Source organism: Rhinoraja longicauda, chromosome 9 (genome assembly GCF_053455715.1).
Source record: "Rhinoraja longicauda isolate Sanriku21f chromosome 9, sRhiLon1.1, whole genome shotgun sequence".
NCBI lineage: Eukaryota > Metazoa > Chordata > Chondrichthyes > Rajiformes > Arhynchobatidae > Rhinoraja > Rhinoraja longicauda.
Window position 1 is genome coordinate 33983714 of NC_135961.1, and position 18230 is coordinate 34001943.

General features: G+C 44.2%; 1 protein-coding gene across 4 annotated transcripts in view; it reads right to left on the bottom strand.

The window, feature by feature from the left end:
* ryr2a (ryanodine receptor 2a (cardiac)) overlaps positions 1-18230 on the bottom strand; it is a 423773-nt gene that overhangs the window by 289116 nt on the left and 116427 nt on the right. For 3 of the 4 annotated variants that reach the window (XM_078405072.1, XM_078405071.1, XM_078405070.1), the window contains exon 1: positions 675-745. In XM_078405072.1, the coding sequence (XP_078261198.1) occupies positions 675-677 (3 nt within the window). In that variant the 5' untranslated portion in view covers positions 678-745. Of the gene's footprint in view, positions 1-674; positions 750-4777; positions 4790-11635; positions 11741-18230 lie in introns of those variants that run through there. The other variant, XM_078405073.1, reaches the window with a different exon arrangement.

Genomic DNA, 18230 nt, shown 5'->3' on the forward strand with positions numbered 1-18230 from the left:
CTGGAGATACTAGAAGGTTAGGTTATATCTGTGGGGACAGAAACAGGGGTAACATTTCAAGTTAACAACCCAAGGTGTTAACTCGGTCTCTCTGTCCAGAGATGCCGCCTGACTATGGCATTTTCTGATTTTATTGATGTCCAGTATCTGCAGTATTATTATTGTTGTCCATTTCCGCGATCACCAAAATATGCTACAGTTCCTCACTATTAAAATGTTTCCAGTAACCTAGAAACAAACACCTAAAGTACCTTGGAAGATCATTGAATGTGGCGTCATGGGTTCAAAGGGTGGTCAAGAAGGCTTTCAGCACATTGGCCTTGATCAGAATATTGAATGTAGAAGTTGGGAGGCCATGTTACAGTTGTACAAAAAGTTGGTGCGGCCACATTTAGAGTATTGTGTTAAGCTTTGGTCATCCTGATATAGGAAAGATGTTGTTAAGCTGCAAAGGATGCAGTGAAGGACTCGGAGGATGTTACCGGGACTCGAGGGCGTGAGCTATCGGTTGAAGATGAGCAGTCTAGGACTTTATTCCTTGGAGCGCTGGAGGATGAGAGATGATCTTATTGAAGTGTATAAGGTCATGAGAGGAATACAGAGGGTAACGAGTGATTCTGAATTCCATTTTATGAACCTTGATGTGAAATGGTGCACAAACGTTAGTGACTTACCATTCCACTGTACGAGTGTCTGAGTAAGACTGCGTGTCCATACAGGAGGGTGCGGTGGCCTCCACCCTGAGCTGTCTGTTAATAAACAACAATAACGTTCAGGATACGACAACAGATAAAACATAAGGCACAACACTTGCATGTTACAACCAATTCAATTGTCCTTTTAAATATTCTGCTGTGGGCGGCACAGTGATATGGCTGATAACGCTGCTGCCTCACAGCGCCAGCCACCCGGGTTCGATCCGGACCCCGGGTGCTGTCTGTGTTGAGTTTGCACGTTCTCCCTGTGACCACATGGGTTTCATCCGGGTGCTCTGGTTTCCTCCCACATGCAGCCACAGTTTAAGAATAAGGGGTAGGCCATTTAGGTCTAAGATGAGGAAAAACTTTTTCATCCAGATAGTGGTGAATCTGTGGAATTCTCTGCCACAGAAGGCAGTGGACAATTCACTGGATGTTTTCAAGAGTTAGATTTAGCTCTTAGGGCTAAAGGAATCAAGGGACATGGGGAAAAAGCAGGAACGGTGTACTGATTTCAGATGATCAGCCATGATCATATTGAATGGTGGTGCTGGCTCAAAGGACCGAATGGCCTACTCCTGCACCTATTTTCCATGTTTCTACGTTTCTAAAGACAGGCGAGTATGAAGGTTAATTGGCCTCTGTACAGTTGTCCACAGTGTGTAGCGAGTGGATGGGAAAGTGGGATAACTTACAACTAGTGTGAACGCATGGTCACTGGTCGGCATGGACCCAATGGGCCAAAGGACCTGTTTCCATGCTGTATCGTTCAATTCAATTCAATTCCAAAATAGAATTCTGCCAGATGGTTCTAGATCCCATAAACCTCTCGTTTCCATAAAGAATAAGTCCGAGGATCCCACGCTGTAATTGTACGGTTGTTCCCTCTATAGAGGAAAAGTTAAATACATCCATGGGAGGGAATAGAATAAAAGGATCTACTGATTAGGTCGCTGAAGAGGTGTTAGAAGAAGATGCTCCCACACTTGACAGGCACCAACCAGTTGGATTGCATGGTCTATTTCTGCACTATACTGTCTACCTAATCCAATGTAATTCAGAACTTCTAAAGTGTAGACTTCTCAGGCAAAGTTCCTGGGAAATGTGGGCAAGTTGGGCCAAAGGGCCGGATTCCACACTGTATGACTTTATAATAGGGTGGCATAGTGATGCAGCGGTAGAGTTGCTGCCTTACATCGCCAGAGATCCGAGTTCAATGCTGACCACGGGTGCTTATCTGTAAAGGGTTTGTATGTTCTCTCCATGACCTGCATGGGTTTTCCTTGGGAAGCTCAGGTTTCCTCCCACGTTCCAAAGACATATTTATTTGTACCGAAGATAGACACAAAAAGCTGGAGTAACTCAGCGGGAAGGCAGCATCTCTGGAGAGAAGGAATGGGTGACATTTCGGGTCGAGACCCTTTTACAGTTTAAGCCAGCATCTGCAGTTCCTTCCTACACATACAGGTTTGTAGGCTGATTGGCGTAGTATAAATGTAAATTGTACCTAGTGTGTGCAGGAGAGTGTTAATGTGCAGGGTTCGCTGGTTGGCACGGACTTGGTGGGCGGAAGGGCTTGTTTCCGCGTTGTATCTCCAAACTATACTAATCTGTGTGCCTTTAATATTGCACTATAGGATCTTGGAAAATACAATGTCTAAACAACCACAAATATCATAAGACATTGGAGCAGAATGAGGCCATTCAGGCCATCGTGTCTGCTCTGCCATTCAATCAAGGTGGATCTATTTTTACCTCAACCCCATTGTCATGCCTTCTCCCTGTAGCTTTTACACCCTTAATAATCAAGAGCCTATCAATCTCCACTTTAAAAATACCCAATGACCTGGCCTCCACAGCCAGCCATGGCAAAGAATTCCACAGATTCACCACCCTCTGGACAAAATAATTCCTCCTCATCTCCATTCTACAGGCGAAAGAGCAGACAGGAAATAGGATGTCTTTAGACTTGAGAGATAGAGTGCGGAAACAGGCCCTTTTGCCCACCACGCCTACCAGTGATTACCCCATGCACGAGCACTACTCTACACTCTCGGGACAATTATACCAAAGCCAATGAACCTACAAGCCTGTATGTCTTTGGAATGTGTGAGGAAACCGGAGCACCAAGAGAAAACAAAGTGAGAACACTGCAAGAATCACAGTGAGGACATACAAACTCCGTACAGACAGCACCTGTAGTCAGGATCGAATCCGGGTCTCTGGCGCTGTAAGGTAGCAACTCTACTGCTGTGCCACTGTGCCACCCCATTACATGACCTATAATCACAAAGTAACAGCTCCAACAAAAGTTTTTCATTCAAATGTTATTTTACAGTCTCCAGCAAACTCATCTGAGTATAGATGACCCTCAAAGATGTTTGCACACAAGAGACACAATCTTGAAAAAATAGATAATATTCGTGCACTAAATGGAGTTGATAGCACTTCCATTACACAGGAGTCTCCTATCTTCCACAGAGCCATGGTTGCAGATCAGAAAAATGCTCTGGGAAATAATATTCTGCTGTTTATGGTATTTTTCCCAATGTCATTTGGCCAAAGCTATAGTGAGGGAAATAGTAAATGAATCATAAAGAAGAAGACTCCCCAAGCAAAGTAAAGTAAATACTTCAACCCTTGAAAGTTTAATTATAGATAGCTGTGATTTTTGGTGTCCACTGAGACTTTATCAGCCAAGCTCAATAACTTTCTAATACCAAATGTACATTACAGCATATCCAACAATATAATAATCAGGGTTTTGTGAACATGTTATTTAATGTATTGCAGCACCAACTGGGTGCCAGAACGAATAATCCCTCTGTGTGAACACGTAGTCCCTCAGGTTAATATTAAATCTTTCTCCCCTCAGAATAACCCTATATCTTCTGGTTCTTGATCCCTAAAATCTGGGTAGAAGAGTGTGCACTTACCCTATCTATTCTACAGTGTCCATCATGGACGAGGTTTGTACATTCTCCCTGTGACTGCATGGGTTTTCTCAGGGTGCTCCAATATCCTAGGGCGGCACAGTCGTGCAAACCCATGTTCGAGTCTGACGATGGGTGCCGCCAGAATGGAGATTGTACGTCCTCTTTGTGACTGCGTGATTTTTCTCTGGGTCCTCTGGTTTCCTCCCACACTCCAAAGACATAGAGGTTTGTAGGTTAATTGGCTTCAGTAAAAACTGTTAATTGTTCCAAGTGTGTAGGATAGTGCTGGTTAGTGTATGGGGTGATCGCTGGTCAGCTCAGACTGGTGGGCCGAAGGGCCTATTTCTGTGCTGTAACTCTAAAATTTGAAGTAAAGTCTCAAAGAGTTGGGCTGAAGGTCATGTTTCTGTGCTGTATTACTCTATATAAGTACTGAGCATGGTTTGATATAATTGCTATGAGGGATTAGCAGGGCAATGAGGATGAGTAATTCACTTACAGAGTGGTGAATAATCACAGCTCACGGCTTGTCAGACTGGGAGACAGAAAGCCTCATCAGATTAAAAAGTACTTGTGTGAACACCTTAAGTGCTGCAACTTCATGGCAGCAAACCAAGAGGTGGAAGAAAGGTAAGGCTGGATGGCTCTCTTTCATCTTGCATCGATTTGGACAAATAGCTTTATGCTCTGCAAGGGTGTCAGGGGTTATGGGGAGAAGGCAGGAGAATGGGGTTCAGAGGGAAAGATAAATCAGCCATGATTGAATAGCGGAGTAGACTTGTTGGGCCGAATGGGCTAATTCTGCTCCTAGAACCTATGAACATAAAGTTCATAAGTTCATAAATTCTGGGTGCAGAATAAGGCCATTCGGCCCATCAAGTCTACTCCACCATTCAATCATGGCTGATCTGTCTTTCCTTATCAACCCCATTTTGCTGCCTTCTCCCCATAACCCCTGACACCCTTACTAATCAAGATTCTGTCGATCTCTTTTAAATCAACTTCTACAAAATTAGTACTACTAATAAGTGAATGTGAAGGCATGCTTCAAGAAAAGTTGCAAATGGTAATCAATGCATTTCACAAGCAAACTACAGATTGCAACAAACAATGCAAGCGTCAGTGAAGTATTTTTCAACTTACCTTCATGAATTTCTGTGTAAGCATATGAAATAGTTTGAAAAAGTTAATTTACATAAATATCTTATTTTAAAATCAGCAGAATTTATTATTGCTAGAATATGAATAAATATGAAGCATCTCAGCTTTTCACTGCAACAGGAAAGCAGAACACATCGACAAAACATGTTTTTAATTTTTTTTATTCCTAATATATCCATGCATGTATTATATAAAGCCTGCATAAGTGAAGATAAGCTTACCAATTAAAACTGCAGTTTAATAAACATTATTCATAATCTCTTTATAAAGAGATTTAGGTTAAAACATTATCACATTCTCAGATCTATATAAATTATGGTATTATCTTATTTAAACCAATATGAAGCCAGTTGGCAAACATTATGATGTGTGAGACTGATAACAAGCCTGTAACTTACAATGTGTATCCCCAAACTCTTCATCATGAGTAAGGAACAATTTTCTGCTAACAGCTTGTATACGCAATAGATTAAAATGTTAAATAATAATATCAAGAAAATGGGCTCTGTTTTTAATTGTTCATTTTATTGTGTAGTAAAAAGGAACTGTAGATGCTGGTTTATTCCAAAGGTAGGCACAAAATGCTGGAGTAACTCAGTGGGTCAGGCAGCATCTCTGGAGAAGGTGGACAGGTGACGTTTTGGGTTGGGGTGGAAATTGAAAGCAAGAAAAATACAGGACCAACCAGGCCCGGCAACAGATTACTTCAAGCAAAGAGGTTACCTGATAGTGGTGGTGCACTGACCCACTGCATTGCCTTAATATTTATTCTAGCATCTGAATAATCCAAAGGACTAGGATAACGATCTAGAAAATACTAGTTACATCTTATCACGTGTAGGAAGGAACAGCAGATGCTGGTTTACACCGAAGATAGACACAAGATGCTGGAGTAACTCAGCGGGTCAGGCAGCATCTCTGGAGAAAAGGAATAGGTGACATTTCGGGTCGAAACCTTTCTTCAGACTGAGAGTCATAAGGTCATATGATCATAAGTGGTAGGAGAAGAAATAGCCCATTCGGCCCATCAAGTCTGATCCGCCATTTAATCATGGTTGATCTATCTTTCCCTCTCAACCCCATTCTCCTGCCTTCTCCCCCTAGCCCCTGACACACATACTAATCAAGAATATATCTATCTCTGGCTTAATAATATCCATTGGCCTCCACAGCCTTTGGAGGCAAGGAATTCCAGGCGAGAAAGACCAGGAATGATCATGGCCGGTGTCTATGTTGCTGGGTTTTCTTTGTTGCTGGGTGTAAACTGGGTTGGGAAAATCAGGGCATGGACCAATCTGCATTTCCCTCCCTGCGCACACTCAAGGTTTCTCCAACTAACGTCAGACACATCATGGCTGGCGGATTATAGTAATGCAACGCTGTTGGGAATTGGTCTGGGACTTGTTGGCCCCAAGCCAAAATGTCACCTATCCACATCCTCCAGGGATGCTGTCTGACTCACTGAATTACTCCAGTACTTTTGAGTCTTTTTTAGTTCAACTTCTAGATTTATAGCAGGTTTATGCTTGTGTTAATATGTGATCAATTACAGAAGTTTACTATTGAGATTTAAACTGAATTCACGCAGGCTTAGGTTGCATTAATTCATAAATGGGGTAACTTCAGGTGCATGCATTGGGAGTGGGTGCTGGTGTAGGGTCAGGGAGAAATAGTAATTGCAGCAGTATCTCTATCGGCCCAGTAATCAGCAAACACATGAAAGGCACATACCCATATGTAGGAAGGAACTGCAGATGCTGGTTTAGACCAAAGATAGACACAAAGTGCTGGAGTGACTCAGTGGTTCAGGCAGCATCTCTGGAGAAAAAGAACGGATGATGTTTCGGGTCAGAACCCTTCTTCAGAAGGGTGTGAGAAGGGTTCCGACCCAAAACGTCACTTATCCTTTTTCTCCAGGGATGCTGCCTGACCCGCTGAGTTACTCCAGCATTTTGTGTCAATTCCCATGTGTGTAATGTGCATCTGTTTAAAGTGCCCCCTTCCCCCCCCAATCAATCAAACTTAAATTCCTGGGCACACCTCTAGATGTTGTTAATCTCCCACAATCCAGTTAAAACCGGATACTTTCCAGTGAAAGAGTGCATAAATCTAATGTCCTTTAAAATTGGAGGCAATCTTTTAAAGATGTTTCAAGTGCCACTGTGCAATACCCAAAGTAATTGGTAGAGTTAAAATGTCATGTTGCTTAATTATGCAACAAGGCGTCAAAAGTGCAGCAAAAGGGAAAGAAGGAACAAAATGGGTTCTTCACATCCTCAGGAAATCTCAAAGGAGAAAAAAAACAATTAAGTGCTTTTGAAAAGCATATTAGGTCATGGGTTTCATAAATAGAGACACAGTGCATGTGTAGGGAAATTACAAAATGATTAGACTGCAGGAGACACAAGGAAATGCAAATGCTAGAATCTTGAGCAAAACACAAAGTGCTTGAGTAACTTGGCGGGTCAGGCGGCATCTGCAGAGGGAATTGACCTCCTCTTCAGACTGATTGGTTGGGCTGCATCTGCACGCATTTACCTGTCACCAAAGTTTTGGATGGATGTGGAGGTCCCTGAGAGAGTGCCTGACCTGCTGAGTTACTCCAACACTGTAGTGAGTCCGATAGCGGATGGATGTTGCAGACGAAGTTTATTGCATGGTTCTAAAAACTCCGTGACAATCGCAACACTCAAAACTCTAGACAACTACCTAACGTCTTACCTATACAGAGTTCAACGCTAGACTGACAAATCTACCGCGCTAGCACCCCTGGTGACATCGATAGCCAATCCGAGGGTTCGAACTCTTCTAGCCAATCCCTATGTCCCTACATGACCCCCCCCCCCAGAACCCTCGATACCGTACCTCACGGGCGCCCGGACCGCCCGACCTGACCGCGTACGGAGAGGGGAGGCCGGTACCGCCAGCGACGAAGGAGGCGGGGAGGGCCCCGCCGATGGAGACGATGGGTGCGCCGTTGGAGGGGGGAGCCTGCAGGTGTAGGCGATGGGGGCGTGGCTGGAAGGGGCAGAGTGAACACCACCGTGGGCGACGGAGGCCCGAGAGGTGAGGGAAGAGACGCAGCTGGGGAAACAGGTGGGCCGGCCAGAGGTCGGCCCCGGCGAGGAGGTTGGGCCACTAGCACGGGACGGTCCTGGTCCAAGTGGGCCGGTTTGAGCCGGGAGACAGAGACGAGCTCCTGACGGGTTCCTACCTGTAATGTGAAGGTGACCGTCCCCCTTTTCAGCACCTGGAACGGGCCCTGGTAGACCGGCTGTAGAGGGGGGCGGTGGGAATGCCGCCGGAGGAAAACGAACTCGCAGTCCTGCAAGTCCGCCGGCACGTGCACTGCTGTACTCCCGTGACTGGAGGCCGGGACTGGGGCCAGGGAACCTACCCGCGCCCGGAGAGAAGCCAAAATTGACGGGACGGACGACGGCAAGGGGGAGGACAAGGGAAGAATGTCACCCGGCACCCGCAGGGGCGATCCGTAGACGAGTTCACAATGGAATTAAGCATTGCAATGAGCTAAACCAAGGCCTGTCTGTTTTAAACATTAAACACAACAATGTCTTTATCAAGAGCAGTAATAGCCAGAATTGGAATGTCTCATAGGTCCGCAATGTTACTCATCCTGTAACGTCTGTAATTATATCTCCTACATGCCTATAAATAGGGAACAGTAATAATGTTTATTGAGTCATATATATTGACGTTTTCCACTCCTGCCATATTTATTTATAGGGCTGGAAGGCAAGGGTGGAAATATTAGTACGATGAGCATTTTCCCAAGTATTCTGCTAAATGAAAAAAAAGATCTTTTGAAGTTCTTTTTATCATTTTAGTTTCAGTTTAGATTAGTTTATTATTGTTGTCACTTGTACCGAGGTACAGTAAAAGGCATTTTTGTTGTGTGCTCTCCAGTCAGCAAAAAGAGTATACATGATTACAATCAAGCCATCCATGGTGTACAGATACATGAAAAAAGAAATAATGTTCAGTACAAGATAAAGTCCAGTGAAGTCAGATTAAAGATAGTCTGAGGGTCTCCAACGAGCTCAAAGGGAGGTCAGAATCGTTCTCGTTGGTGATAGGATGGTTCGGATGCCTAATAACAGCTGGGAAGAAACTGTCCCTGAATCTGGAGGTGTGCGTTTTCACACTTCTGCACCTCTTGCCAGATGGGAGAGGGGAGAAGAGGGAGTGTCCAGGGTGAGACTGGTCCTTGCTTCTGCTGGTGGCCATGCCGAGGCAGCATGAAGTGTAGATGGAGGCAATGGAAGGGAGGTTGGTTTGTGTGATGGTCTGGGCTACGACCAGAACTCTCTGCAATTTCTTGCAGTCAAAGCTGGAGCTGTTCCCAAATTATGCATCCCGATAAAATGCTTTCTAAGGCGCATTTCTTCATAATCCTTACTCTTAATGATCCAAGTCCTATTTCTAATCTTTCACTGGCAATATTTCTGGGTTGAATTTTCCCCTTGGCCTAGATTTTGTGATCAATCCTTCAAATAGATACCTGTCCAGAAATTGTAGAATATGACTTCTCACACTTCGCTGCATTGCTCATTGTTTTGTGTGGCAAACCTATGTTAGATTTTACACACATATTTTCTCAGAATTTACCTAGTTCCACCCAAAGAGCAAACACATATCAGATGAACTGAGGACATAAGGACCTGCAGATGTTGGAACCTTGATCAAAACACAGTGTTGGAAGAACTCAATGGGTCAGGCGTTTGTGGAGGGAGTGGATTGGCGACGGTTCTGGTCCGAACCCTTCTTCAGACTGATTTCATAAGTTATAGGTACAGAATTAGATCATTTGGCCCATCGAGTCTACTCCACAATTCAATCATGGCTGATGTATATTTCCCTCTCAACCCCATTCTCCTGCCTTGTCCTCATAAACCTTGACACCCTTTCAGCTATCTCACCCCCTACCCACAATCAGTATGAAGAAGGGTCCCAACCCAAAATGTTGCCTGTCCATTCGATTAGTATGGGTGTCAGGGGTTAAGGAAAGAAGGCAGGAGAATGGGGTTGAGGGGGAAAGATGGATCAGCCATGATTGAATGACGGAGTAGACTCGATGGGCCGAATGGCCTAATTCTGCTCCTTTAACTTTTGAACAAGTGAACTTATTCCCTCTACAGATGCTGCCTGTCCTGCTAAGTTCCTCCAGCACTTTGTGTTTTGCTCACGTAAACTGGAGACTGGTCACAACGCCGCTCTGCAGCCTGCTGGTCTCCGTGACCCTATCTGTCATGTGTGCCCTTCAGACACTCCTACCTTTGCACCAAACCTGCTGTGGTGGTGTTGTGGATGCTGCACGTATGTCTCAGATTGGAGTGGGTGAGGTGTGGGAGACCTGGGCCATGAGGATGAACAAAAACTTTGAAATGAATCAGCAGTTCATCATGATTAAATGAAAATTCCAGCATTGATACTAACACTGAGGGAACACTTCACTTGGGGACAAAACCCTTTATGCTTCAGGTTCAAGCAGCAGAAAACACGCCCAAGATATGGAAATGAACCCACTTTGTATTTAATGGAATCATTTTCTTTCACTTCAGCTTTTCCCATCTCTCTCGGTACAGCAATTATTGGAGACTATTCAATGGCATGCAGTTGACTTAGAATTACATCCAGTAGTCAGCACTAGAAATAACCTTGTGAAATACAGGGGTTAGAGTCAAAGTCATATAGCATGGAAACAGGCCATTCGGCGCAAATTGCCCACACAGACTAACATATCGTCCCATCTACACTAATCCCACCTACCTGCATTTGGCCCATAGCCCTCCAAACCTATCCTATCCATGTGCCTGTCTAAATGTTTCTTAAACATTGCGATAGTACCTGCTACCCTATTGTGTGTTGGTCGTTTTAAAATAAAAGTGACTGAAGGAAGATTGAGACGTATAAAATGATGGATGGCGTAGACAATGTGAACAACTCTCTTGGCAAGGAGGACCATAACAGCTTGTCATTGATTCATGTTAACTGGTAAAAGTAGTAAAGGAGAATTGAGGACATTTAATCCAACTCTGGACCTCACTGATTGGAAGGCTGGTGGAGAGAAAAAGGCTTGCTTTATTTTAAACGTTTTTAGATCAACACTTGAAAAATTATAACCTGCATGACTACAGAACAAGAGCCGGGAAGTGAAATTGACCCAAAGCCCATTTTTGGCAAACAGGGACAAGATAGGATGAATGGCTTCCTAATATGATATAATATGCAGCATTTGGAATATTGTTTCAGTTCTGGTAATCCAACTATAGGAAGAATGGCATTCAGCGGGGAAAGAGGATTTACGAGGATGTTGCCAGGACTTAAGGACCTGAGCTATAGGGAGAGATTGGGCAGGCTAGGATTTCATTCCTCAGAGCACAGGAGGATGAGAGGTGATCATATCAAGGTGTACAAAAGCATGAAGGGTATTGATAGGGTGAATGCATAGTCTTTTACCCAGGGGAGGGGAATCAAGAACTAGATGACTTAGGTTTAAGGTGAGCGGGGAAAGATTTAATACGAGTCAGCAGGGCAACTTTTTCACTCAGAGGATGGTGGGTGTATGGAACAAGCTGCCAGAGGAGGTAGTTGAGGCAGATATTAGAACAACATTGAAAAAACACTTGGACAGGCTCATGGATCGGAAAGGTTTAGAGGGATATTGGGCCAAATGCAGGCAAATGGGACTAGCTTGGTTGGGCGTCTTGATTGGCATGGATGAGTCAGGCTGAAGGACCTGTTTCCATGCTGTAGGACTTGATGACTCGATGCTTCTATGCATATGAAGGGAAAATATTTTGTTGACGAAGCTTTACTTGCCCCTTCTGCTTTCTCTTCATTGTTTGCCAACATCTCCTGAAGAGCTCGTACAGAGAGGGATTGCTCCAACACGAAGGTGCAGATAGACAGATCCGGAGGAACATTCTGCAATAAAAGGAACAAAGCATAACATTTAGAGATACAAGGAATTCACACTGAATTCACCACTTTGCTCCACCGGAGAGCGGTCCCGATCTACTATCTACATAATTGGAGACCCTCAGTCTATCTTTAATCAGACTTTACTGGACTTTATCTTGCACTCAGCATTATTCCCTTCATCGTCTACCTGTACACTGTGGGTGGCTCGATTGTAAACATATATAGTCTTTCTGCTGACTGGTTAACACGCAACAAAAGCTTTTCATTGTACCTTGGTACACGTGACAATAAACTAAAGTAAACTAAACTGAATTTCAACCAGTACCCCTCCTCTCTTCCCCATGCTCCCAACCCACCCAGGTGTGCACACAGTTTTTCTACCACCATCCACCCCCTCAGCCTCCCTGCTCCTTTTCGTGCCTCCACCCATTCATCTCCAATCTCCAAGTCACCAATGGCCCTTTAATCCCCCTCTTTCTTCCTCCACCCATATCCCTCCCCAAAGCTTCACATTTCACTCATCTTCTCTCCTTATCCAAAATGCTATTCACTGTACCTCAGTATGCTTGTCAATAATAATAAACTAACAAACATCTTTACTTGACCTATTATTGTACTTGAGTTCGACTTGACTGTATTCATGCATAGAATATCTGATCTGGTTGCATTGCATGGAAAACAAAGATTTTCACTGTACCTCGGTACACATAACAATAATAAGCCTAAGTTCAGAGTTGCTCACTGTGCCCCAGTTATGGGTAGTGTGTAGTGTGGATTTGTATCTGCTCGGAATACAGTCTTCCAGATACAAAGGCCTGCAAATTGATATCCTTCTTCATTATTCACTTCACCAGTTAATGTCAAGTTAGTCGTCACTGTACAAGTTCCAGGTCATTTTGGTCCTGCACTATTTAATTGATTGATTGATTGAAAGATACAGCATGGAAACAGGCCCTTCAGCCCACTGAGTCCACCGCGACCATCAATCATCCGTTCACACTTATCAACTGCCCACACACCAGGGGGCAATTTACTGAGGGTAATTAACATACTAACTCAGTAGTTTTTGGGATGTGGGAGGAAACCGGAGGAAACCCATTGTAATGTAAGGGTTGAATATTCTTATGCCAGCTAAAATAGAGTCGTCAGCAAAATTAGCAGCTTTTTAGCAGCTTCAAACTCTGTTTAGGAAATGTTTCTCGATCAAATGCATAGGATAACTTGAAGGAACCTTGAACCGTGAGGCCATCTGCGAGGTCATTAAGATAAAATTCTGCCTTGCTAGGGATATCAGAGACTAGCTCCGCCCCAGTTTTAAAAACATCGTCACCTCCTATTCTATGATTAGGGTAGAAACAGGCTAATTATAGTATATAAGTTCATGCTTCAACCGAGCTGTTAGGTACTTCATCTTTGGGGAGAGAGAGAAGGACCTCACATTTGAAGGGAGACAGAGAGAGCGAGAGAAAGAGAGAGGAGTGAGGGGGAGGAGAAGAGGGAGGGGGAGGGGGAGAGCCAACCATTACAGACAGGAGACTTGGATGTGCAGATGGTCATGAGACCTGTTATTTTGCTAATAGTTTTGCTGTATTTTGCTTTAATAAATAGTTGTTTGTATTCTTCAAAACGTTCTTTCTCCAGGTCATTGATCAGAGATCCTTGAATCCTGCATATATTCTATTACATTTAGTCACAGGAAGAACATGCAAACTCCACACAGACAGCACCCGAGGTCAGCATCGAACCCGGGTCTCTAGTGCAATAAGGCAGCAGCTCTACCAGCTGCGCCACTGTGCCGCTCCTCACCTTATACTCGTGAGAAAGGGTTTTGTTAAATGAATGACCTCACCAGCACCAATACTGAGATCCATTTCCTGCAGACCCCCCCCCCCCCCCATCAGCACAACCTATTAATAACATTTGGTAATTAAAACTGCCACATCCACTGTTTACAATGCCACCTTCCTTTGTGTCATCAGCGGGCTTCGTGGGTTTTTATCCCATTATTTAAGTTATTTATATATATTTTGAACACAGATCCTTGCAGGATACTATTTGACACCTTCTGCCTTTTGGAGCACCTGTCTATTATTTAGTTTAGGAAGGAACTGCAGATGCAGGTTTATGCCAAAGATAGACACAAATTGCTGGAGTAACTCAGCAGGTCAGGCAGCTGTCTGTCCGTGCGGAGTTTGCACGTTCTCCCTGTGACTGTGTGGGTTTTCTCCGTGTGCTCCAGTTTCCTTCAACATCCCAAAGACGTGCAGGTTTGTTGGTCAATTGGTTTCTGCAAATTGCCCCTAGTGTGTCGGACAGAACCACTGTATGGGTGATCGTTGGTCGGTGTGGACCCGATGGGCCAAAGGGCCTGTTTCCACACTGTTTCTCTAAACTAACGTAAATTAAATTTCATTAGAAAGGATTGTTTTCCTTGTGGAAAGTTTCAAGCGACTGGGAGATAAATTACATATCACCGCCAAACCACCTCAGAGACAAATCCTGACTACAGGTGCTATCTGCGTGGAGTTTGTTCATTCTCCCAGTGTAGGATAGTGCAAGTATATGAGGATCACTGGTCGGCGCGGACAGGGTGGGCCGAAGGGCCTATTTCCTGGATGCATCACTAATCTAAACTAAACTAAACAATTCAATGCAGCTTTAAAAGAAAATGTGATTGTAACAAAGAACTTGCTCCAATTCTCCAAAAAAGGACAGCTTGCATATCCCTACATGACAGTGCAGTCAATTTCAAAAATAACTCGTTGCTCATTTAGTGGGTCAGTGAAAGGAATCCTACAGGCAGAGCCTCCACTCCAGACACCAGCCTCACTTGCTCACTGTGGTTGCTCCAGAACAACTTCTCTGTAGAATATTCTTCTCATGCAGAACCGCTCTGCCCATCGGGCACAGTATCGTCAATAGACAATAGACAATAGACAATAGGTGCAGGAGTAGGCCATTCGGCCCTTCGAGCCAGCACCGCCATTCAATGTGATCATGGCTGATCATTCTCAATCAGTACCCCGTTCCTGCCTTCTCCCCATACCCCCTGACTCCGCTATCCTTAAGAGCTCTATCTAGCTCTCTCTTGAATGTATTCAGAGAATTGGCCTCCACTGCCCTCTGAGGCAGAGAATTCCACAGATTCACAACTCTCTGACTGAAAAAGTTTTTCCTCATCTCTGTTCTAAATGGCCTACCCCTTATTCTTAAACTGTGGCCCCTGGTTCTGGACTCCCCCAACATTGGGAACATGTTTCCTGCCTCTAATGTGTCCAACCCCTTAATAATCTTATACGATTCGATAAGATCCCCTCTCATCCTTCTAAATTCCAATGTATACAAGCCTAGTCGCTCCAGTCTTTCAACATATGACAGTCCCGCCATTCCGGGAATTAACCTAGTAAACCTATGCTGCACGCCCTCAATAGCAAGAATATCCTTCCCTCATCTGCTCATGTGTAGGAAGGAATTGCCGCTGACAGGACAGCATGCAATAAAAGCTTTTCACTGCAACTCGGTACACGTGACAATACGCGAAACTAAACTAAAACCAAAGATAGACACAAAATGCTGGAGTAACTCAGTGGGTCAGGCAGCATCTCGGGAGAAAAAGAATAGGTGGCATTTTGAGTCAACACCATACTTCAGACTGAAAGTAGAGGTGCACGGGTGAGGAATCAAACTGGAGGCGAGAAAAAGCCCCACCTTTGGTTGGGCGTTGATATGTGATTTAACTCCCAATCGCTTGAAACTTTCCACAAGGAAAACAACCCTTTCTAATGAAATTTGGTTTTAACACAGAAAATGGTGGATGCCAAGAATTCACTGTCAGGTGTGATGCTGGAGACAGATACAATTGTGACATTTAAGAGGCTTTTAGATAGGCACATGGATGTGTAAGGAATGGAGGGATATGGATCACGTGCAGGCAGAGATTAGTTATACTTGACGTCGTGTGCAGCATGGATATTGTGGGCCGAGGGGCCTGTTCCTGAGTCATTCTGTTCTATATTCTATGTCCAATGTAATGCTGTTGAATAAAATGTAGCCATGAGCAAACTTTGCAAGTCTACCTGAGCATTCGCATGTTCAATAACCTTCTCAGAGTTAAACACTCAAGCTGGAGAAAGTGCAGAGAAGATTTACGAGGATGTTGCCAGTAATTGAGAACCTGTGAGAACCTGTGCCAAAGGGAGTGGTTGGGCAGGCTAGGACTTCATTCCTTGGAGAGCAGATGAGGTGTATATGATCATGAGGGGAATAGACAGGGTGAATGTGCAGCGTCTTTTACCCAGAGTAGGAGGAACAAGAACCAGAGGTTTTAAGGTGAGGGTGAAAGATTTAATAGGAACCTGAGGAACAACATTTTCACAGAGGGTGGTGGGTATATGGCACAAGCTGCCAGAGGAGGAACTTGACGTAGGTAATATAACACTACTAAAAAGACATTTGGATGGATAGGAAAGGTTTAGAGGGATTTATTCACAAAATGCTGGAGTAACTCAGCAGGTCAGGCAGCATCTCGGGAGAGAAGGAATGGGTTTAGAGGGATATAGGTTTAGAGGGATATAGGCCAAATGCAAGCATGTATGACTAGTACAGATGGAGCATCTTGGTCAGCATGGGCAAGTTGGGCCGAAAGGCCTGTTTCTATGCTGTATGACTCTGTGACTGAGCACACGGTTTCATTTCCAACAACTCCTAAAAGCATCAAATGTAAAAAAACGGATCTGCAGATGCTGATATATCAAAATGCTGGAGTAACTCAGAGGGTCAGGTTGCATCTCTCAAGAAAATGGATAGGTAACGATTCGGGTCGGGACGCTTCTTCTGACTGATTGTAGGCTAGGGGTGAGGTGGGGGGAAACAAGAAAAGGCCAAATCAGGACTGGCAACAGATGACCTCAGGCAGGGTGGTTCGCTAATAGGTCAATTGTTGGCTGGGAATAGTTTAGAATTTATATTAGTTTATTGTCACATGCACCGAGGTACAGTGTAAAGCTTTTGTTGTGTGTTAATCAGTCAGCGAAAAGACTACATATGATTATAACATATCCACAGTGAACACAGACAGGATAAGGGGAATAGTGCAAGATAAAGTCCAGTAAACTCTGATTGAAGATGGTCCAAGGATCTCCAATGAGGTAGACAGTACTCAGCACCAACCGCTCTCTAGTTGTCGATAGGATGGTTCTGTTGCCAGATAACAGCTGGGAAACTATTGCTGAATCTAAAGTTATGCGTTTTCACACTTCAGATGGTCTGATGGGAAGAAAGATACCGTATATAGAAGGGTGGCCGACCCAAAACGTCACCTCCCCATGTTCTCCAGAGATGCTGCCTGACCCTTCAGCATTTTGTGTCTATCCTGAAATTATTATTTTACTGGTTAGTCACAGCCAACTGGCCCTGCTGTCAAAAGAGTGAGTGACTTAAAATAAATACATTGCAGCAGATAAATGCCTTTCCACTGTAAAAGATTGGTTCCACTAAAGGAGACATTTAAGTTCAAAGCACAATCTACAATGAAGTGCTCAACTTGCATCATCATCAGTCGGTTTCTCTTTGACGTTCTGTTGCAGGATTAATACTCATTGACACTTCAAACCCATTTGTAGAAAACAACTTTCATAATGTGCGAAAGCTGACACCTATTGCCATTCAGTGCAAAACAAAGCAGCCCAAGGAAAATGTGCACCAGTTAAACGTTAATGTTGAGAACATAGATACATAGTGCAGGAGTAGGCCATTTTGGCCCTTTTGTGCCAGCACCGCCATTCAATATGATCATGGCTGATCATCCACAATCAGTACCCGTTCCTGCCTTCTCCCCATATCCCTTGATTCCGTTCGCCCCTAGAGCTCTATCTAACTCTCTTTTGAAAGCATCCAGCGAAATGGCCGCCACTGCCTTCTGAGGTAGAGAATTCCACAAATTCACAACCCTCTGGGTGAAAAAAGTTTTTCCCCATTTCAGTTCTAAATGGCCTACCCCTTATTCTTAAAATGTGGCCTCTGGTTCTGGACTCCCCCAACATCGGGAACATGTTTCCTGCATCTAGCCTGTCCAATCCCTGAATAATTTTATATGTTTCTATAAGATCCTCAATCATCCTTCTAAATTCCAGTGAATACAATCCCAGCCGCTCCATTCTTTCATCATATGACAGTCCCGCCATCCACAATCAGTACCCGTTCCTGCCTCCTCCCCATATCCCTTGATTCCGTTCGCCCCTAGAGCTCTATCTAACTCTCTTTTGACCTTGTGAACCTACACTGCACTCCCTCATAGCAAGAATGTCCTTCCTCAAATTAGGAGACCAAAACTGCACACAATACTCCAGATGTGGTCTCACCAGGGCCCTGAACAACTGCAGAAGGACCTCTTTGCTCCTATACTCAACTCCTCTCGTTATGAAGGCCAACATGCCATTAGCTTTCTTCACTGCCTGCTGTACCTGCATGCTTACTTTCAGTGACTGATATACAA